Source organism: Dreissena polymorpha, chromosome 1, assembly GCF_020536995.1.
Source record: "Dreissena polymorpha isolate Duluth1 chromosome 1, UMN_Dpol_1.0, whole genome shotgun sequence".
Lineage (NCBI taxonomy): Eukaryota > Metazoa > Mollusca > Bivalvia > Myida > Dreissenidae > Dreissena > Dreissena polymorpha.
In genome coordinates, this window is record NC_068355.1 from 207,288,560 (window position 1) to 207,313,496 (window position 24,937).

Here is a 24,937-nt window from a genome sequence, read left to right on the forward strand (position 1 = left end):
TAACAAAAACTTTCAACGTACAAATAAATTAGACAGTAAATGGAGGCCATATTATCGTATAATCGAACAAAAGTCGCCGTTAACATACGTAATAAAGAATCAGTTAGACAACTCAACTATTAAAGTTCACGCTGATCAAATAAGGCACGCAAATATCGATGAATGGCCAATGATAGATAAACCACTTGCGCGCCCGATTAGAAAAGCAAATTTAGCCTTTGCAGAAGACACATTATCTTCTGATAACGATTCAAATACGTCAGTACATGGGTTAATTGTCATTACGCAACAGACCCGACAGATTAGAGATAATACGGACGATGAGGAAAATATTTCGCTTCCGGAACTGCAAAAACATTTGAGAAACAAACAATTCGCGGATATACAGTCAAACACCAGTGAATCAGATACGATGCATTACACTAACAGTAATTCACAAAACTCACCTGTACGTAGATTTGAAAATGATTCTTCAGATGATCAGATGCAAATTGACGCGGTAGCGTTAAAACACAAAAAACGAAAATTGACGAAAAAGACTTCACGTTCAAATAACGCCATGAGGGAAGCAATTTTCACGTGCCTTCAGACAATGGCTGAACACATGTAAATGAATGGACTACACAATAAAGCGAAATAGATGTCGAGACTTAAAGACCCCCCAAATTTTTGTATATAGAGAAATATGTTTTGAATGTATATGTAGTAAATATGTAAAAAGAGGATTATAGAGGACGGTATCGTCCGATTTTGATAATGTATCGTCATTAGCATTGATTTACTGGTTTAGAATGAAATGAAAATGTCATACTTTAGTATACGGGTGAAATGCCAATTATCCGTGCGCAATAGCAACCAGCTCTGAAGCGTAATAAAACTTTTGGGAGATATTTACATAAACTAAGACCCGATTTAAGATTTATTTCAAGTATGAACACGAATACATTTACACCCAGGGTGGGGTAAATAAATTGAAAAGTTTAATACCATATGTTAAGATTAGGAAATTGAAGGATAATATAACTGACAGACATTTGATTAACGGAACAGGTCAACCTATCGACATATAGGATTGTTATTACGTCATTTATCGTCGTAACGGTACATATGAAAGCGGTCAACAGAAAATCTTTGATTATATAAATGTGATTCCAATTTCCCAAGATTATCGCAGTGTTACGTTTCATATTAACAATGAGGCTTGTCCATAGATAACATCTGGTTATATGATCAAGTATGCTTAATGAAACGAGGTTTCCTGTTCCCAAAGTGATAATTGTGTATATATCTCAATCGGGTACAAACATGACAAAAAGACCACACCTGTCGCAACGGACGGTAAATACCCAATTCGTTTATCGATCTAATCCTATTGACCGACGCTTTATTTTCGTATCAGACTAGTTTATGACAACGCACTTGACAACGACATTAACCAACGCTAGCTTATGCCCTACAGCGCTCAAGTAAACACCATTTTAAGCGTAGATAACATTTTAATACAGTTTGTAAATATCATTAAAAGCAACGCACTATACCTTTTATTAGTATAATGTAAAAGATACAACTATATTGCTATGATTCCGGGAATTTTGATACGGATCATATATACAGTTGTTTTCCTTTCTTTATAAGAATAACTACATTAAGACAAGGGATTTGGTTTGTAAATTGGTTTGTAAATTTTTGTTCTCAAAGTAAATAAAACATAATAAAGCACAATGCATTTCATTGAATAGAAAAACGCGTATAGTTTAAATAAAACATAATAAATTTGCGTCATGAGAATCGCGTTCCTTTAGCACATGAATTTTATTTGGGTATATCTTATCATAGGTGTGAATAGTAATATGAGTGCTTATATAGCAAATTCCATTAATATGTAAATAAAAGGCCCGTTTATCATTTCATGTAATTGACCCTATAAGATTTGCCAATGCGATACAAGTTAAGGAGAAAACAGCGCTCCTGACATCGTTGGCGTGGTTTGCCTGCAGCAACATGCGTTCATAACGCATTTGAGATCGTGATCAGATCTTAACGCCCCGACAAAGAAGAAGAAAATGTCATCGACATACAGATATCTTCGACGACGATGTATCCGTCGAGAATCAGATGACGTAACAGACGACTTCAATTAGGATCCAACATTGTCGACATTGATCCAAATTGTGAACCAGCATCAGTACCATACAACGAGTGGACTGTTAATGGACATTTCACGCGTCGTCGAAAATGATTTTTAAAGATACGATGATATGAATGGACTTGATGATGAAAAATCGCGCGTACTTTGTACATATATTAGGTGAACATTTTTCTCGTCGATGAACTTACATTTATATATATGTGTGTTACCTTAATTACGTGTACATAAACAATTATTATCATGCTACAGTCATGAGCGCAGACATTCTTCAGAACTATATATAATAACATTTGAAGTATTCTAAATCGTGCGACAACCGAGGACCAACAGCTTCTCCGACTGACAATCATCGTCTTCATTCGGAAGCCGCCGCCTTCAATCGACTTCATGTTACCATCTACAACCAGATGTCACATACTCTTCAACCGGACGTCTCATCTCTTCACCTAGACGCCACATCGCCTCCAGCAAAGATGTCAAAATGGACACTATTCGTATTGGATTTTCCAAATCAGTGACACATTCCACTTCATTGTGATTGACATTGACTATTTATATATTCCGACGTTTTATTATTTTAGCAGAAACATTCGTTAAAAATGTCATTACTAATTTGCAGATTTTCATCATATATATGTTTAAGTCACTAATGTTTTCATGTTTGCGTGTTTGATTTTTTTCATCGTATGTGTTAATATGTTTTCGTTTACTTCCATACTTACATTCTTAAAGATTTTTCTGTATCATAAAATACATAAAAATCAAATTGAGAGGAAAAGTTGTGTCAAATAATGGGTTTTCTTTATGTACGAAATATTGACAAGTATATCAGTGGCGAGTATGCATGACGGTCAAAAGATTAAATATTTGGATCTGGTGTATGTTTAACAACAAAGGGGTTACGATGCTGTTGACACAAGCTTCAGGCTGTATTTGCACTATTTATTGCTATCACAATGCTGATTAGCGTGTGCATACTTGAATAGTGACTTCTCCAGTCCTAGGTTGTAATTCAGCCAATTAGAAAGAAACACGCATAGAACACTGACCAATGGGATTCATAACTGAGTTTCACGGGGTAGATGTTAGAGGGAAATAGTCAGTTAGCGTTTAGACCTAGAGGTGGACAGATGGAAAGGACACAATCATGTAGCAATCACAACGTATTTGTATAACTGAAATATTAGTTAAGTCAGACATTAAATTGGATTAGAAACAGATATATGGTGTTGTTGAATATTTTATCCTACGTAATGCAGAGAAATTAACATGCGCGACACGAGAAAATGGTAGTTAATGCAAAACTCGTCATCTTGGCAATTCGCGCATGACGAGATATCGAATAATAGGCTACACACGGGTAATTTAAGAGTAATGAACATTGCTAGTAACTATGTGTCGTCCATGAACTATGAACGATTACGGGACAACTTAAACAAGAAACCGTCGGAGACGGGTGATGCTCCCCAAAGCTATAATATTGCATTATATATTCAGATAAAAGGAAACGTCTTGAGGGCACAGTAGTTGGGGGGGACAAAAAAAAGAAAATTTCAAAGTGCCATAACTCTGAGAAAAATCATCCGACCAGAACCCGCTGATAATATGCACATCTCCTCTTGGTAGTGTAGCTTCACATAAAGATTCATTGAATTCCGATCATTAGTTGCTGAGAAATAGCCCGGACAAAAATTGTGTACGGACGGACACACGGACGGACAGACGAAGCGGCGACTATATGCTTCCCCCAAAATAAATTTTGAGGAGCATAAGAAAATAAAGCAAGAAAATAACAGTTGAATACAACAGTATTGCCTTCCGCTGTATTCAAAGCTGGAGCCTATAAAAGTTAAAGCTGGTACGCGACCACTGCGCCGGACTGGTAATATAATTTATACGCGAGGTAGCAATGGTTTATCGTGAATAAACATTACGTGATAACTACACCACATTAATCATAAAAACATGTGCCAAATAAAATATGAATCTTCATCTGTTTAGTTTTATTTTTATTCTTGCTTTATCTAATTTGCCAATACTGAGGTTAAATTTGATATGATTATTTACAAACAAATAGTATACTGTCATGAAATTAATTTAATTACCAGGCTGTAAGAGTTATTTCCCTGTATTTACAATTTTGTCAGCGGAAAATATGTTTGATTTAAACAAACAATGATAAAATTGATTAAATTTTGTTATTTCTAAACACTTTATTTTGGCTAGCAATCAGTGTTGTAAAATTGTTTACGAACATCAAGTAAGCAGACCACACTCTCAATTATATTGGTTAGTTTAACAGATGTGTCAATTACTGCTACTCTCCACCGTTCCAAATTAAAATTTCGCCAATTACAACAAAACAAAACTGCCATTATTTTAAATTGTATTGCTGTTTAACTTTGTTTATTGACAACTTATTGATTCTCGGCATAAGGATGTTGTTTTAAGTAAGCAATATCGTTCCATTGCGTAAGGTGTGTCGAGCGGTCGAAATGAGATGTGTACAATTTATTTCATTAAAATGGATTTACACTAGTTTCAAGATACCTTTTCCAAGTAAATGTAACAGGTTAACAGCTCGAGCAGTAGGTTAAAGTGTTCACCTGCTGCATCCCTGGTGTATATTTAAGAGACTGAAATGAATAATTTGCTGTTATTTATGTTCAATATTATCGACTACATTCTGATTAAAATTGTTTACTCATAATTTGGAAAACAAATATTTCTTAGGGAAAGGGTCCGACTGTCAGACTCTTAAGAACATTTGAAAAAGCTTGGTATGGGTCAACATATACTTGCTGTTTGCATTTATTCATTTAATATAAAAGTTAAATATATATATATATATATATATATATATATATATATATATATATATATATAAGTAAAATGTAATAATCCAGATTGTGAATATTATATAATAAAAGTAAAAACACGTGTCTGGGATTTTAAATATATATTGATTTAGCCAACGCGTTTCGCATAGCTCATCAGGGCATAATACAATATATTACAACGTCAAAATGTCATGGAGATAACGTCATATCAATTACTTAAAGGCATCTGTCTTGTTGAGGGGTCTCGCATTTGTTGTTCATGGACAGATCGCCTATTTCTAAGTTTATCGCCAGTTTGACCTATATAATATTGTTTGCATCCATTGCATAATAATACATAAATCACATTTTGTATATCACATGACATATTAGTTTTTATTTTGAACATTTTGCCATTAAAATCAAAAGAATTCCCTTCAATAATATAACCACACAGGGCGCATCTAGAGTCATTACATATGGATACTCTTGGTTCTTGAGATGAAAAGTAAGATTTGGTTAACAGACGTTTTAAATTAGGTGGCTGTCGCTTACATAGGCGATCTGTCCATGAACAACAAATGCGAGACCCCTCAACAAGACAGATGCCTTTAAGTAAACATTTAGATGAATGTTCACATAATGAACCAAAATTTAAAATATTTCCATTTTATAAGCTATTTTCGAACAATATTTCAGCTAGGTTAGCAAAAGAACAACATTTTATACATGTATTTAAACCCAAATTAAATTTCATTTAATATTTATTGACGTTATGACGTCATAATTGATATGACGTTATCTCCATGACATTTTGACGTTGTAATATATTGTATTATGCCCTGATGAGCTATGCGAAACGCGTTGGCTAAATCAATATATATTTAAAATCCCAGACACGTGTTTTTACTTTTATTATATATATATATATATATATATATATATATATATATATATATATATATATATATATATATATATATATATATATATATATATATATATACATGTATGTATATATTAAAGCATATTGTCTTTGTTCACACGCACTTTTTTTGTGAGCTTCGAAACATTACAATAATAGCAAAAATGTGTCATTTTTGTGCTTGGTCTTATTCATGGTTAATCCTCTGTATAATCTGTTGATTAGAACAATGGAAGTTGTAGGCGTAGGCATGTAACACGATTATTCTGTCACAAAAGTGGTATTGTTTGCTTAATATTTCACAACCTGTTGCTTTGAAATTTGGCAAAACAGCGCGAATAATAATGACATTGAAACAAATGAAACATTATAGATATTTGTATATCACTCATTCCATTTATATATAAATGCATGTTAAAGTGCAGTTTTACAATGTATATAAAAACGAGCAGCTTAAATGTCTTCTCAACATGAGGTGTATGTTAAATTAATATGCGTTTGTATGCATATTCACATTGCAATACTCTATGATAAATACATTAAGCGCAGTGATGATTATAATCTAGAAAACGAGTTGCTTGCTTCAATATCATTTGGAACAAACTTAAAAAATGTGTACAACTAGATCTATATTCTTTATGAATTTCGAGTTCCTGTGGTTATTTTGGTATAACCTGCTTATGTTAATGACAATTGCAAGTAAAAAAAATTGAAGATGATTTTCTTTACACTTGCATAGTAAACAAATATATAACAGTAAAACACATACAATCTTTCCACTAAATTAAGTGTTCAAACACATTGTCTAGTTGAAAACGCGATTGTCCTGTGTCCTGTGCTTTTTCCATGTAAAACTGAACGAGGGATCCGAGAATGACTTTTCTAGTCGTGCAATGCTACAGTATATATGTTGTTAAATTAACGAAAGGTTAAGTAGTCGATTTAGTAACAATGAAGAACATGTATTCTGTTCGAAGTAAAATAAAGTGAACACCACAGGCTTTGAAAGACGTTTACTCTTGCGGAGTTGTGCCTGATCTAAATTAATGTCATACAGCATAACATCACGTTTTTTTCTGATCAATGTAAATGTATATACAATATCAATAAGACACTAACAAAATAGTCATTTATAAGTGACATCGCCATTATTTATTCGTTAAAACGTTAAGACTTTTGTTGAAAGTGAATGTATAAGTCTATTCCACGAATTAAAGTTAGATAAAAAATAATTCCTTTCTAATATTTACACAATTTGTAAATCTTACCCCTAGTTGCACTGCTGATACAATATTCAAACCTTTTAAGCAAGCTTAAAAAAGCTTTGATCCAAAAATAAAAAGAACAAAGACATGTCTTAATGTCCACAATGTAAACCGTTAAATTAAGATCATCATATCATTACAGAATTTTATGGACTGTATCTATATAATCTGAATGCTAGATGATTGGTTGAAATTATAATTGACCTATTTTATGCCATCGAATTGTTATGATAATGGCATACCCGGACATAGACACAGAAGCTCACCTTCACCTTGAGCACATCATGCTTAAGTGAGATGATAAAACGGCGACGCACAATATATTTAAAGGGACTGTCAACCACGAATGACGAAAAAAAAGAAAAGTTTTAAATTACCGTATTTTTTATAATTGTTAGTTTATATTGATTAAAATATCACGACTAGTATAATACATTACTTGAACAAAGTTCATATCTTCAGTATATTCGGTAATAAAATGTCGCGATGTGAAATCGAAAGAACATCGCGAAAATGGGGAACTTTTGTGGATTATCTTCACCTGTCTTGCAGGTGCTCGTAAACGTGGCGCTGTTATCGAATAGGTCCATTGTTCTTTCCCATTGTTTACTTCCGCATATGTTGACAGGCGATTAACCGAGTTACACACAATCTTTTACGATAATTTTATGATAGTTTATACGATAAGTCATAAACTATGGCTTCCGAATTTAGAAGCTTATCTTGAGGACCACTTCGAACAGAATTAAGAAAGAGAAATGCAAAGTTATCTGGACGTAAAAAGAAATTAATCGAGAGGTAAAGTGAAACCATTTTTAATTTGATTCATTTCGTGAAAATTCCTGCGCGGTCTTTTGTAAAAAGCAAATCAGCTAAAACATACAGCATTCATTCTTTTATAATTTACATCACTGTTTGAAAGGTTTATTCTTTAATATCTTATTTACAAGTTAATGTAAATTCTGGTGAAAGGTTGGGTGGGGAGAAATACATGTATACTTCTGTTGTTTTTTAGAAGACAAAACTTTTTACAACAACACCCACCCTTGTTCTAAATTAAATTAAGGGGACTCTACAAATGTGTAGGGTCTATGCTGATTATGTATTACTTATTGTTCTGACACATAATTTTTTACTTATACAAGTTTTTTTATGGTTACTGAAAAATTATTGTATGTTCATATTTGATCTTTTAGACTTGCATAATTGTTTCAGACTAGAGGCCTATGACCGAAACCAGAATTTCAACAACTGTGAGGACCTTATGCCAGAATTTAGAATGAGCCTTCCAGTGACCAGTGGATACAAGGACATCAACAGTGACATGCAGATGGCCCCCATTGACCGCCAGAAAGCCACTGATTATCTGAAACGCTTTCAAGTTGAGTTTGATGAGACTGTAACTGCCCTGTACAATGACAAATTTTTATTGTATCTTCGACTGTTTTCCTCAGAAAGTCTTGACTTTGTAAAAAGTGCATGCAGGGCAGAAATGAAGAAAAAGATAAATTATGTGGTAGACATTTCATTTACAAAACATGGAATAGTGCACGAGGCTCAGTGTGAATGTGGAGCAGGCGAGGGTCCCTTTGGACATTGCAAACATGTAAGAACTGTTCTGTATGCATGCTTGAAATTTGTTAAAACAGGAGATGTGAAGGTGGAGTCTTCGTGTACCGAGCAACTTCAGGCATTCCATAGAGCCAAGAAACATACAGGGTCCCCTCTGAAGGCCAGAGATCTGAACATGGTTGGGACAAAATTTGTGACATTAAGGACTTTGATCCCCGACCTGTTCATTTTCGAAATGCCCCTAATTATCAGGACCACTTTTACAACACGTGCATGAACTTAAAAGGAATTTCAAAAACGTCAATTTTTCAGCCTTTGTACCTGCCAATATGTATGCAGTAAACAATGATTACGATTTTTTTGAAAATACCCATGAAGAAAACTTTCTCAAGCGGACTCAAATAACTGAAATAACAACAGAAGAGTGCTCTGAACTGGAAGTTTTGACTAGGGGACAAAACACAAATGATGGCTGGTTTGAGGAACGTGGCAAAAGAATCCAGTCGTCCAACTACCACAGAATATGTAGTGCAACAGAAAAAGCCAATTTACCCGCACTGGCATCCACAATGGTCTCGGGACAAGTTAGCAAACAAAATGAAGCAATGCGCCATGGTTGCAAATTTGAAAACACTGCAATTCACATATATGAAAGTGCACGAAACGTTAAAGTTCAGGCGTGCGGCATCCCTGTTTCAAGGACTCACCCATTCTTAGGAGCATCTCCTGATGGAATTGTCAGCAAGGACTTGATTGTCGAGGTGAAATGTCCTTTCAGTGCCAAAAATAAACTCATAAATTCAGTTACTGTGCCATATTTGAAAGAAGTCAATGGAAAACTTGTCCTTAGTAAAAAACATCCGTATTATTTTCAAATCCAGGGACAGTTGTTCTGCTCTGAGCGGAAATATTGTGATTTAATTGTGTATACTCTGACTGACATTGTGTTCATCAGAGTAACAAGAAATGAGGAGGTTAGTTCTGAGATGGTGTGCAAATTCGAGTCATTTAAAAAAAAATATTTCAAACCAGCACTTTTGGACAAGTTGTTTTATAAAAATGTGTAAATAAATGTTCTAAAAAACATAAACTAAAAAGTCATTACCTGGTTTTGAAAATTTGTAAATAAATGCATTTTGTAATGAATGAAATATCATGATCTGTGTTTTTGATTATATGTGTCGTGTTCTGAGAAAATTTGGCGTAATGCATGTGCGTCAAGTGTCGTCCCAGATTAGCCTGTGCAGTCCGCATAGGCTAATCAGGGACAACACTTTCCGCTTAAACTAGATTTTCAGTAAAAAGGGACTTCCTTAAATCGAAAAATGCCACTAAAGCTGAAAGTGTCGTCCTGATTAGCCTGTGCGGACTGCACGGGTTAATCTGGGACGACACTTTACGCACATGCATTTTGCTCTATTTTCACAGAACACGACACATATATGTATATGTCAATATGTGTGTTCAAATAAATTGTTTAATTTAAAATTGTGTTGTTTGAACAGACCTGCATGAGTATAAAGTTTGTTGTTTCTGGTAAGCGTTCATAAAGAACCTCAAGAATAATTTAAATCTAATCAGAAGTCTTTTGCTTCTTGTCTACAGATGACTTTTTGTATAAAATTTAATTTTGTTTTAGTATTTTGGCATGATTTTTTTTTCCGTCTTCGCAAAAGATTTGAATCATATTCCAAGAAACAAAGCAAAAAGGGTGAAATTTAATTATTTTTTATCTTGTAATGTTTTTACACACAGCTCAACACTTCATGTTAGGTACCTGTTGTAATTAACATTTGTATGAGAGACTGGAATTACAAGATAAGCATACAGTGATTTACCAGAAATCATTTAAGGTCAAAACTATTCTTAGCCTTGAAAGTTCAAATACATATTGGCGTTATAACAGCTGCGAAAGTAACAAAACAATATTTAAGAACTTTATTAAGAAATCACATGTAATACATCAACTTAACAAAATAAATGACCACTAAAAAATCAGACTACAAAACACATGTCCATTAGCTCTATTACTGTCATTAAATTTTCTTCTTAACACTCATAACCAGAGTGCTCATCTGACATAGTTTAATCAGAATGGTTATTTACAATACAAAATTGACAATTTAATACTCTTAATAGCAACCTATAAATTGACTGTAGCAAATCTTTATGCATATGTAGACACAATGCCATTTCTGAAATTACATAGCATGAAACAAACAAATATTATCTCAGATGACAACTTAGTCTCTGGGGCAGTCAAAGGTTCGGTTAAAATTCTGTATGTTTTTCCTAGACCAATAATTCTTTCTACATGAACACGTTTACTTGAAATTTTTCTATCTTTAATAACAGTTTCATTCGACATTCTGTTCTGCTTCTTAAAGAAGGTTGGTATATTAATATGCACATCATGTGGTGCAAAAATGTCCTGCACATTGAAACCTTTATCAGCCATTATGCTGTCATTTTTAGAACAAAGCCTGGTCAGTGAACTCCGTTCAACTATTTGCCTATCACTTGTAGCTCCTCCATAGGCTGGAGACAAATAAGAAATAAGACCGCCAGGGGTACTGCCAACCAGAACCTTAACTGTATTTCGGTTCTTTTAAGTCGAAAAAGTGGCTTGTTGAGCTGTTGGATTTTTTGGCTTTTTAATTGGGCACTCAGTACCATCAACTATGACCCGTGTTTTGGGGTACAGTCTCTTGAAGCTGCTTGGGGCAAAATAGTGGACTAAAGTTTAAGATGGCCATATGTTAATTTCTTTCCACTGTTTTTCCATGAACAAGACCCATGTAATAAAAATGTTTGACACAACACTTTCCGAAGTATTAAATAATCGCGACAGTTCAAAGTTTGTCATGTGTCGCCTTAATTTAATCAATGTAATAAAAAAATGATCGGCAACACTTATACTCGAAACATAATGATACACATAATTAAGATAATTATGCTACTGGTCCAAGTGTTTTCAAAATGAAAAAGAACTTCATGTGATTTTCGAGTCCAGTGTAGAAATGGACAGCTGGTTCATCATTGTCAAAATTGTAGATGCTAAATACACGAGTAGTTGTTGTCTGGATTGCCGCATCTTCCATTTCACACACTGTTTGTACAAATGAATCCATTAATATCACCTTTCCATCTGCGATTGAGATTATTTGCTCGACACATCCCTGCTGGGTCACAACTTCTTCGCTTGCACCCACATCAATATCAGGGGTAACAACGTCGATTTTGGTGGCAATGAACTCCGGTTCACAGCTTGTGTTTTCACCAGACTGTTCCATATTTGTAAGATCTTCAAACAGCTTACGTTTCCGGTTTTCTCTTTCTAGACGACGTTCTTTTTTCTCCTGGTTCTTAGCAACAGTCGCCTTGTTCGTCCAGGAAAAAATACTAGGGACAGCTGTTTTTCGCTTACGTCGTTCATTGCCTGAAAAAAATAATGAAAAAATAAGTATGCTAGAAACAAATGTATATATTAGTTCGCTGCAGTTTTAATGTTTAATGGATCACAGAATAAGTAAAAAGAAATTACAGAAAGAAACTCTGAGTGATTTATCATTATTGGTTTCAATAAAGTAAGTTTTAGAAACACCAAAATATAGTGTTACGTTAATAAACTCAATCTGTCAATATCACATAATTCATATTCAATAAATCTACAAAAACTTTACATTTTGTAGAAGTACTGTCATTGTTGATACAGAATATATGGAAGGAAAAATAAGCCAAGAAACAAATGCATTTATAATATACATGTACACATTAACCATATCCATACACGGAAAAATGATACATGTGTAACGATTATCTAAAGGAGAGAAAACACAAATTCAGCATTACAAGCGCATGGTATTATATTTATGACGTTTTTCAACTTATATAGAAAAACAAACAACCTACCAGCATATGTAATTGTGTGGTAATCATCTTCGTTGAAGTGGTTTTCACACACGTACGAGTATTCGGATGGAATCCAGATTTCGAACTTTGTTTTCATCCGTCGAATAGCTTGTACCCATGCTGCTTGACGTTGTAAAACATGTATATATGTCTTTTGTTTTGTCAATTAAACGATACAAAAATCCGAAATAAACAATTAAACTCTTAAATAATAGTGCAAACATATAATATTTAGTACCAATAAATGTATTTTCATAAATATATTTGCCTCTGTATAAAAATACGAAATAGTTATTAACATCAGAGTAAACGTGGTCGGAAGACTAAAAACTGGCAATCCCACAAAACGAAACAATAAATATTCTTTCGTATTCTTTGTGATAGTAAGATTTTGATAAATTATATTTCAAAGATTATAACACCTACATTTATTTGATTATAATTATAAGTGGCGTAGATATTGTTATTGTTCATAAGCGAACGAAAGTGTACGAGGGGCATTTAATAAATTATATAAAAAGAAACCACTAAAGCGGAATACATTACAATTTTTAAACATTGTAGTTATTTTATTTTCCATTGAATGAATAATCGTTTCGTTTCCATCGAATGACAATATCATATTAAAGTTTAGCATACATATGTAAAACAAGAACTACCTGTTATGCAAATTGAACTGTCTTTGCGTGCACTCTCTTTACTGGTGATAAGGAGTGATAACAATCTAGCATTTTATGATAAATAAATATATATATTAATTTCTTTTATGCAAGTATTCTTTACCCTTTTGCTGTTTGCTTGTTTTCGTGATGTCGTTTCGTACACTACAGTAACGTACAATCTTAACACGTAATAGCTTATTTACATTTGCCGGTACTCGATCGTTAAATACGTTAATTGTGTAACAGTGAAATTGCACAATATTTTTAATTTATAGTTATTAAACACTGTATTATTATGTTTAAACGGGCTAATATATATATATATACACTAGTTCCTGTTAATCCATTTCGGACAAATATCTTCATTTTTTTTAATATGTTAAAATATTTTACTTAAGCAACTGTTTCGTATTTTGGCTTTACAATTTTGCTAAGATGATCGCTCAATATGCCCAGAGATGACATGGAGGTATCATAAATTGTGTTTATTGACCAGACACTTGTATGCCACATGTGGTTTATGCAGGGACCTAAGAATAGGTCCCTGGATTTATGACACCATGTGTTCTTTGTAATTGTTTGGACAGTATCCGATCATAACGAGATAATCGGTTTATGATGAACAAAGGTGCAATAAAACAACGGGTTAAAAACGCTAAAATCAAGCGTGTCAAAATTGGTGTGAATAATTAAATAAAAACAATTACATTTATCAAGAGATTTAATTTTATGTGTAACAAGGTAGGTTTTTTCAGACATAAATGATCAAATCAGTTACTATATGTTGCGTACATAAAGTCGATCTATTTGCTGTTTGTTTACATCCTTATTTGTGTTCGTTCATATAATTTGATTTATTCTGAAATAATTTCAATATCTGAGAATATTTTATCTAAAAAATGGTCGCGAAGATGTGCCAAGTAGAGTTTTTTATGGTAACCACATACCGAGCTCGTATATTGTGTTCCACTCACGAGATCGTTTATAGTTAAAACAAATAATAACAACAATATAATCGTGCCGAAAATGCATTTCCTTGCACGCTTATGTTTTATTCAGACATAATTAGCAAAATTATATTTGATATTGTGCATGATTAACAATAAAAACGACGATTTTGTCAACCATCTCTATACGCGCTTATATGAAATCAACCTCTTTTTGCCAACCAGTGGGCGGAGTCAAATATTTGCAGGTGCGCGTGACGTCACTCGTCAACTGGTCTATCGTCAAGCTGTCAAACGCATCGCTGGATAACAATGGCGATAATCTAATGATAAAATCCGAACATATCCGCATACACGGACCTACTCGACCAGAGCGCCACCTATATTGGAAAACAGGGGACATTACTTTACTCATCACTTAAGTCGCTCATAGGTGACATAACGATATACACAATATAAATAACGCAAGTAGATTGACCATTTATATATAAAAAAATGTACAATTCACAACGCATGCATAAATTGCATTCCTGGGTTTACCACGTGACGATGATTATTAATCTACTGGAGTTATTGATAGTGAACTGGTAGTTACCTGGTAGACATGCCCAGTAAAATTTATTACCAAATCTACTGAACATATGAAAACTTAACAACTTTTTTTAACTAATATAATATACCAGTCGTGATATTTTAAGCAATATCAACTAATAAATGTAAAAAAAACGTTTTTTTACAACTTTTCTTTTCTTTGTCGTCGTGGTTGACAGTCCCTTTAACACCATATATCGCCTTTTGGGCTACCTACACAAGGGCGATATATCGTGTTTAATATATCGTGCGTAGCCGCGACTGTAAAAAAAATATCGTGCGTCGCCGCGACTGTCAAGAAAAATATCGTGCGTCGCCGCGACTGTATTTTCCTAACAAACTGGTGGATTAAAAAATACCCGAGACTTTTATTGTTGTGCCATAGCCGCATACTGCAGCTTCAGAATTTTTTGTTATCTATTTCGACGTACTACCAATAGCATTGACACAAACCTTCTCTTTTTAAATCTGAAACTTGTCATGTCCTTTAGAATCTAAAAGGGATCTTTTCACGGTTTGGTAAATTGATAAAATTGAAAAAAGTTGTTTCAGATTCGCAAATTTTCGGTTGAGTTATGATATTTGTGAGGAAACAGTATTACCAAATATTTGCCATGGTCTAATATAGACATTATATGCATCTTTTGACGATTAAAAAACCTAAAAATTATCAAGCGTTGCAACGCGAAACGATGAATAATTTGGAGAGTTCTGTTGTTGTCGTTTAAATTTATGAAATTACGAAGATTGCTTATATAACGTATAAAATACGCATCTTATGTATGCTTGGCAGGATAGCTCAGTTGGCTAATGTGTTTTTGCTTCAAGATTCCGGGGGTCAATGGTTCGAGCCCTGCTGCGGGCTACTTTTTTCCTTTTTTTATTTTTTACTGGAGCTTTTAAAATTTAATGTTAACATTCATCAATATAAAGCATTTAATAACAAACTTCAAAACATGCCAAAATCTTTGAAATGGCCCCTTTAATGATACTAATGTATAACCTAAAAATAAAGATGCGCTGTGATTCGCGATGATTTGCAAATCCTTGTTACATTTGTAATAAATCAGATGTCGACATATATCGTTCGCATTTTATATGTCAATAAATCGTTGAAATATAAATATATAAATATACATTCGGCATGAGATTATGATTGAATCAAGTACAATTAGCAACATATTCGTTAAATGCTGCACTAGTTCGTAAAACATCCTTTATATATAGGTAAGGGATCGTTCTCGATCACCTCATATGCATTTTTTTCTGAAATCGAAAAATCACGACTTTGAAGGAAATCGATGTTAAATCAAAAGGGTAATTTCTTTGATAAATAAGTCGTTTCTTTGTCAGTCGATCAAAGAATGTCTACCCATAAAGAATTAGCTGCTTACACCAAGTTTTTTAAAATGAAAATATGGATGGGGTTAAAGACATGTATATTTTCTGTTTTATGCATAATGTTAACTTGTCATAGAAGCAAACAAAACTTGCCGAAAGCAAACATGTTTATAACGGTGAGTAGAACAAGAACCAGTAAATGATTGACATTTTTATTCCAGTTAGTATAAAGTGTGTACAAAGAAGAGTTGCTAATAGACTAAAATTAATAATGTCTGCGGGTATAAATATTGAATTATGTTTGACGTAGGGGTACACATGTTGAAAGTTCAGTCATTTTTGTTTTTGGTACATAGCACCAATGACAGTTTTACTTGAGTGTGTAACTTTATGAATGCTGAGCAAATTCAAATTGAGGCATAATGCGATATTTTGCCTTGTTACTCTGCTTTTGCTTAAGGTCTATTTCGATTGGCCTAAACGGTCAAGATCACAAACAAGTGTCAACAAGGGTAGTATTACTACTACTTATCAGATAATTTAATGTTAGACTTCTATTTTGATGTTAGCATAAACAAAATTAATAAAAAGATAGTGTGATAAATAGAATATGGCACTGCTCGCCAGGGAAACCTTTCTTCAGCTCGTCGGATAAATTAAAATACACAACCGCACTTACAAAGTACCATCTATATTAACCACATATTTTGTAACGTGTCCATAATTGTTCGACGAAAAACGAAAACAAACATATCGCAGCCGATGCAAATGGTCACAAACACATCCACGCAAACATATACTAATTGGAACGAAGTCCTATTCGCTACTATCCTCCAGTTGACGTCGCAGGGTATGGGCGCCGGTGGAGGCTCGACTGTATATACGAATGCTTTATACAACAGGTATCACCGCGTTTAGGAATAGTGGAGGTGGTTGTATATAATTTTAGTTTGCGACAAAACAACTCGATATTGTCACGTGGAACTTTAAAATGATATCTGTACAAGCGAGGCACAGATTTATATCTTCGAATATATTGCCCACTTAATTTTGCACAACCGATTATTACACAATCTACACTGGTGAAACCGAACAAATGAGTCGCGTTCTGTGAAAACTGGGTTTAAATCATGTGCGTAAAATGTCGTCCCAGATTATCCTGTGCAGTCCGCCTTAACAGGAATTTTGTGTAGAAGAGACTTCCTTTAAAGGAAGAATACCACAAAAGCGGAAAGTGTCGTCCCTGATTAGCCTGTGCGGACTGCACATGCTAATCTGGGACGACACTTTACGCACATGCATTATGCCCAGTTTTCTTAGAACACGACTCAAATGATCTGTACTTCGTTAATACACATACGACCAGACGCTGTTCATAATCACAATTGTGTGTCGCTTATTTCACTTCAAAACATACCACTTTTATTGAAACAGGCTATACCTGATAAACCAGACGCATTCGTACGTAGCATGTTCAATTGTAATTTGCAACCCGATACGACACTTATGTGAACATGTTGTGAATACAGATAGGAGTGTACGCGGGTATGCATAATGACAAAAATCATAAAATTCGTTATAGGTTTTAAAGAATACCTCAACCGGATAGTACCGCCATATTGAATCGAGCGAGTAAACTTTAAAATGGGCATTTGTATTTGAACGGGGGATTTATGTTTGTGAATCAGGAAGTTTTTAAAACCGATATTGGAATAAGTGTGGTTTGGAAAATTAATCAAAATTACAAACGGTATATTTATTCATCAATAATTTAAACTGTATTTTTTGGGATACCGTATCCATTACTTTTGAAAACTGTTAAAAGTGACTTTTATTACAATATATCTTTCAAGTTATTATCATAATCTGACTTGTTGCGCAGATTTAAATAAATAATCGGACGAGCTAGACGAACGAGGTCGTTAAAAAATCAGTTCGAAATGGAAGACTGTTAGTTTGGATCATTGATTAGAGGGTTGACATTGTCTTCCGTGTTGCAAGATCCAGTTAAGCCAAAGGGAACATGAGGCAGAACGCAGTGTACATTACAGTGTGGTGTATAGCGTCGTCAATGACAATAGCAGGTACGTACAGTATGAAGTCTAGTAATTGTACGAACGACAATGCGCCAGAAATATGATTAGGAGAGACAGTTTTGTTAACATACGTAATAATTTTATTTAAGCAATGTGGCCTTAATTGTACAGTTGTTGACGATACACCGGTGTTTTAAGCTACACCGTACTTAACAACATTTGTTTAAAAATGATACGTTTTAAATATTGTTAACACAAATAAATATTTTGTACAAGGATTGTCAGTTAATATTGCATTTGTCTACTAATGCAAGTAAATACAAAAAACATGTAGACATATTCAATTTCATACATTGTGATTAAAACACTATTATAAAACTTCTTTGTGTGCAAGGATTTTAATTGCGATCAAAGTATAAAGACTGGTTTGCGGAATGTTTTATCAAACATTCGAACAGTAAATCAATGTGTGCTATGACATTCAAACTCCACATGTTACAGCTGCAATACTGCCATGCTTTTAAGTAACATTGCTGTGATATAAGATTATCATTCAAACAACTTGTGTTAACACTACAAAAACAAATGTATAAAGTTAATCAATATTATATAATAACACATTTGAAATGTAAAAAAAAACAAAAGCAGAGAAATAAAACCTCGAGTAGATATCGGATTTATGTCTTTGGAGTCATACGAAGAAATGACAGTATACATTGCTTAAACCAAATCTTCCTTTCTTGGTAATTAATCTTGTCCATCAGTTGTAAATATAGAATACTCACAATTATGACGTCAAAACTTCAATATAAAAGGGGTCAAACCTGACGTACGAATTTCAAAATGAAAGGGGTCAAACCTGACATCAAAATGTAAACATGATAGGGGTCACACCTGACGTAAAAATGTAAACATAAAAGGGTTCAAAACTGACGTCAAAATGTAATAATACAAAGGGTTAAACCTAACGTCTAATTGTAAACATAAAAGGGGTAAAAACTGACGTCAAAATGTCATAAGGAAAGGGGCCAAACCTAACGTCGAAGTGTAATCATGAAAAGGATGAAAACTGACATTAAAATGTAAACATAAAACGGGTCAAAACTTATGACAAAGGAAATAGGATTATTATGCTAAATATAAAAAGGATAATGTATGTGAAAAAAATAATAATGGAAGCATGTTCGTGACTTGTGAATTAACGTTTAACATTAACAACTCGTTTACGCCCTAAACATGTTCGAAGCTATGATGTCAAGTACTAGCACGAGGCAATTAAGAGATATGTCTAAATGTATTTACAATCCTATGAGTAAAATAAATGATTACCTTTCTAGTAAGCTACTGTGTTGCTTCTTGCTGACTTTAACGGTGTAATATAGCTACATGTATTTATGTATTAATTTAATTATATATTTATTTGACATGGTTTTGTTAATCATTTCATTTGTTTGATCGTCTTTTTGTAGTATTGTTTAATATGTGGCAAAATGCATGTATTTACTGACTGCCAATAAACTGAAACTAGGAAATGAAACTGTCAAACCCGACGTCAAAACGTTAACATTGCGATTGTGAAACTGACGTAAAAATGTAAACATACAAAGGGTCAACCATCAAGATCTGTGTAATAAAATGAATTACATTTCCTTAAATTACTAGTGTATATTGAGTTGTATACATTAGTATATGTCATTATACAGATTGTTTGAACAGATCTTCCCCTAAGGTAACCATTTAAAGACAAAGTCCCTTTGATAACACCATACTGTGCGAGAATAAAATAATGTAACTTTGTTAATAAATACGACTCCTGACTATATACATGTATGTTGTTAAAGGGGCCCTATTATGCTACCAGTGCGTGGACTCCACGGGCGACCGAGAAAAAGGGGGCGGATGTCAATACTCTGTCCGGGCCCTTGCCAAACAGAGGTCTAATTTTGAGCAGAAAAACGCGGCATTCTCGGTATGTTGTATAAATATTATAATATATATCTATTATTCCTCTAATATATTATAGGCCTACGTGGGTTATTGACCTTTTTTCCTTTCCAATTGTATAGTGCGCATTGGATATTCGGTATGAAGCATATATGTATATTGATATTATTATCCCGCAGGTGTTAATTTCCTTTTATTGCTATCATGTCAGCAACTAAGTTGTATAGAAATGCCCTTATAATAGGACGCTTAAACACTTACAAGGTGTTAGTATCTGCAATATAATTGATATAAGTATAACAAACCGCTATATATATATGAGAGGAAATCGTGTTACCATCCACAGGTCTTTTATTTCGAGCTAGTGGCAAAATGCCTATACAAGAAAAGTAAATACGACCGACACTACATTAAACAGTTTTAAATTAACGTGTGCGTGTAAGCTTTGGACCAGTCAACTCAAAGAATTAGGGTTTAAACCACTTTAATGGGAAATGTACACAATAAACAGCATTCGCATACTAAATATTAAATTGTACACGTATTTATACAAAATGTAATTGGCCATTGTCAGTTTATTTACAAACACATTTTGGCATGTAAACCGATGCGATAAAATGTATAAAATCCACATTTATTTTAATAAGTAGTGGCCGTGCTCTGCGAAAAGGAGGTGTAATGCATGTGCGAAAAGTGTCTTGCCATATTAGCCTGTGCAGTACGCACAGGCTAATCTGGGACGAAACTTTACGCTTTAACTAGATTAGATGAAACTTTCTTGAAACGAAAAATATCATTAAAGCAGAAAGTGTCGTCCCTTATAAGCCGGTGAGGACTGCACAGACTAATTCTGGGACGATAATTTACGCACATGCATTAAACCCCTTTCTCACAGAGCACGACCCATACACATTCCTTCTCATTTATATATTGCAGAAACAGACGAATTTGAAGAACTGCAGCAATTATATAGATAGAGATGGAAGAGAGATAATGCCGTTTTGTAAGATTGAGAAGTACTCCTCTTACGGTAAGATAGCAATGGAAGAGACATAATGCCGTTCTGTAAGATTGAGAAGTACTCCTCTTACGGTAAGATGGCAATGGAAGAGACATAATTCCGTTCTGTAAGAAAGAGAAGTACTCCTCTTAAGGTAAGATAGATATGGAAGAGACATAATGCCGTTCTGTAAGGTTGAGAAGTACTCCATATACGGTAAGATAGCAATGGAAGAGACATAATGCCTTTCTGTAAGATTGAGAAGTACTCCTCTAACGGTAAGATAGCAATGGAAGAGACATAATGCCGTTTTGTAAGATTGAGAAGTACTCCTCTAACGGTAAGATGGCAATGGAAGAAACATAATGCCTCATTGTGAGATTGAGAAGTACTCCTCTAACGGTAAGATAGCAATGTTAGAGACATAATGCCGTTCTGTAAGATTGAGAAGTACTCCTCTAACGGTAAGATGGCAATGGAAGAGACATAATTCCGTTCTGTAAGATAGAGAAGTACTCCTCTTACGGTAAGATAGATATGGAAGAGACATAATGCCTTTCTGTAAGATAGAGAAGTACTCCATTTACGGTAAGATAGCAATGGAAGAGACATAATGCCGTTTTGTAAGATTGAGAAGTATTCCTCTAACGGTAAGATGGCAATGGAAGAGACATAATGTCGTATTGTAAGATTGCAAAGTACTCCTCCTATGGTAAGATAGCAATGGAAGAGACATAATGTCGTTTTGTAAGATTGAAAAGTACTCCTCCTACGGTAAGATAGCAATGGAAGAGACATAATGTCGTATTGTAAGATTGAAAAGTACTCCTCCTACGGTAAGATAGCAATGGAAGAGACATAATGTCGTATTGTAAGATTGAAAAGTACCCTTCCTACGGTAAGATAGCAATGGAAGAGACATAATGTCGTATTGTTAGATTGAAAAGTACCCTTCCTACGGTAAGATAGCAATGGAAGAGACATAATGTCGTATTGTAAGATTGAAAAGTACTCCTCCTTCGGTAAGATAGCAACGAAAGAGATATAATGCCGTTCTGTAAGATTGAGAAGTACTCTTTTTACGGTTAGAAGCTCAAACAGATATCTGTATAGCTTTTCGCAAAGCATTTCGTTTTTAGCTCATCTATTTTTTGAAAAAAAATTATGAGCTATTGTCATCACCTTGGCGTCGGCGTCGGCGTTGGCGTCCGATTAAGTTTTGCGTTTAGGTCCACTTTTCTCAGAAAGTATCAATGCTATTGCATTCAAACTTGGTACACTTACTAACTATCATGAGAGGACTGGGCAGGCAAAGTTAGATAACTCTGGCGTGCATTTTGACAGAATTATGTGCCCTTTTTATACTTAGAAAATTGAAAATTTTGGTTAAGTTTTATGTTTAGGTCCACTTTTCTCAGAAAATATCAATGCTATTGCATTCAAACTTGGTACACTTACTTTCTATCATGAGGGGACTGGGCAGGCAAAGTTAGATAACTCTGGCATGCATTTTGACAGAATTATGTGCCCTTTTTATACTTAGAAAATTGAAAATTTTGGTTAAGTTTTATGTTTAGGTCCATTTTATTCCTTAAGTATCAAAGCTATTGCTTTCATACTTGCAACACTTACTGACTATCATAAGGGGACTGTGCAGGCAAAGTAATGTAACTCTGACTGGCATTTTGACAGAATTATGTGCCCTTTTTATACTTAGAAAATTGAAAATTTGTTTAAGTTTTGTGTTTAGGTCCACTTTATTCCTACAGTATCAAAGCTATTGCTTTCATACTTGCAACACTTATTAACTATCATAAGGGGACTGTGCAGGCAAAGTTATGTTACTCTGACTGGCATTTGGTCGGAATTATGGGCCCTTTATACTTAGAAAATTGAAAATTTGGTTAAGTTTTGTGTTTTGGTCCACTTTATTCTAAAGTATCAAAGATATTGCTTTCATACTTGGAACACTCGCAAACTATCATAAGGGTACAGTAAAAAGCGAGTTGCATAACTCTGGTTGTCATTTTTACGGAATTATGGCCCTTTTTTTACTTAGTAACTTTGAATATATGGTTAAATTTTGTGTTTCGATCCACTTTACTTCTGAAGTATCAAGGCTATTGCTTTCAAACTTCAAATACTTTCATGCTATCATGAGGTTACTGTACCTGGCAAGTTGAATTTTACCTTGACCTTTGAATGACCTTGACTCTCGAGGTCAAATTATTAAATTTTGTTAAAATTGCCATAACTTCTTTATTTATGATTACATTTGATTGATACTTTGACAAAACTACTCTTACCTGACATACCACAATAGACTCCAGCCAAACCATCCCCTGTGCCCTTACCCCCCTCCCCACCCCCCCCCCCAGAATTACCCCCCCCCTCGAATCCCCCCCCCTAAATTTTTTTTTGATCATCTCACAAATGACCACCACACCTTCACATTATACCCCCCCCCCACCCCACCCCCCCATTATTTTTAAGGGTTAAAAAACCCAAATATTTTTTTTATTATTTTATGTTTGAAATACCGTCCAACCATCGCACCCAAGAATCCCCCCACCCCCCCCTCCCCCCACCCGAATCCCCTACCTAATTTTTTTTTTAAGATCATCTCACAAATGACCACCACACCCTCACACTATACCCCCCCCCACCCCCCCCCCCCCCACCCCAATTTATTTTTTTATTTTTTTTGAAACGGTTAAAAAACACAAATATTTATTTTTATTATTTTATATTTGAAATACCGTCCAACCATCGCACCCCCCCCCCTCCCCCCCCCCCGAATTTTATATAAAAAAAAAATCGCATTTTTGGAAAATAATGTAATATGTCCACACCCCCACACTATACACCCCTCTTCACTCCACCCCTCCCTCCTTTGTGATTGAAAATGAGAGTCCCTTCACCTTTAAAAAGAAAATATATGAGCGGTCTGCACCCAAAACTTTGCTGCCAATAACGGTCCAAAACACATTATACTGTATATGGTAAGATGTAAACACGGGCTGTGTTGGTAGCTTTCTCTAAATGTGTTAAAATAAACGCTTATTGAGGCATTTGAGTATCATTCTTTAAATGGCTTCTCCTTTGTGATTTTTGATTGCGAAGATCGTGAAAAAACTACGCCATATTCACAACGGGACTGCTATATTGAAGTTGTTTCCTTTTTTTATGTCCCCCATTACTATAGTGGGGGACATATTGTTTTTGCCCTGTCTGTTGGTCTGTTGGTCTGTTGGTTGGTTGGTTTGCGCCAACTTTAACATTTGCAATAACTTTTGCAATATTGAAGATAGCAACTTGATATTTGGCATGCATTTGTATCCCATGGAGCTGCACATTTTGAGTGGTGAAAGGTCAAGGTCAAGGTCATCCTTCAAGGTCAAAGGTCAACAAAACTAAATCAAAGCGGCGCACAAGGGGACATAGTATTTCTGACAAACACATTTCTTGTTTTATTTTGCTCTCGGTATGTAAAAGCCATTATGTTTATGAGTTTGTGATCAGGAAAACTGAAATAACAATGGTGTTTTTAATTTAACCTGCAATATCACATTTTAGGAGAAATCAACGGCTACATTCGCGACTGCAGCAACGGTTCGGACTTTTCCGTTGATTTCCGTAACGCCACTCACCTAAGCTACGAGAAGCGATATATTCGGCCGGACAATCAGACCGGATGTGGCTATAGTCCCACCCACTTTGCTAATCTGTGCGTGTCCATCTGTGATACCGACTTTTGTAACGGCCCCGCAGCGG

The 24,937-nt window shown here is 34.5% G+C and overlaps 3 protein-coding genes across 3 annotated transcripts in view; 2 read left to right on the forward strand and 1 right to left on the reverse strand.

The window, feature by feature from the left end:
- The window catches only part of LOC127866056 (uncharacterized), a 212,595-nt gene that overhangs the window by 15,216 nt on the left and 172,442 nt on the right, over nt 1–24,937 (reverse strand). The window lies entirely within an intron of this gene.
- Nucleotides 7,871–9,411, forward strand: LOC127864778 (uncharacterized). The gene is made up of 2 exons (XM_052404653.1): nt 7,871–7,956; nt 8,374–9,411. Exon 2 carries the CDS (start codon nt 8,423–8,425, stop codon nt 9,005–9,007), a length of 585 nt encoding a protein of 194 aa, XP_052260613.1. The 5' UTR covers nt 7,871–7,956; nt 8,374–8,422; the 3' UTR covers nt 9,008–9,411.
- LOC127864779 (uncharacterized) overlaps nt 17,975–24,937 on the forward strand; it is a 236,872-nt gene continuing 229,909 nt past the window's right edge. The window contains exon 1 of the mRNA XM_052404656.1: nt 17,975–18,101. The gene's annotated coding sequence lies outside the window, so the exon portion shown is untranslated. The remainder of the gene's footprint in view (nt 18,102–24,937) is intronic.

Excerpts from the sequence above, each read along its gene's own strand:
- LOC127864778 (XM_052404653.1), top strand. The coding sequence starts at position 8,423 with ATGCCAGAATTTAGAATGAGCCTTCCAGTGACCAGTGGATACAAGGAC.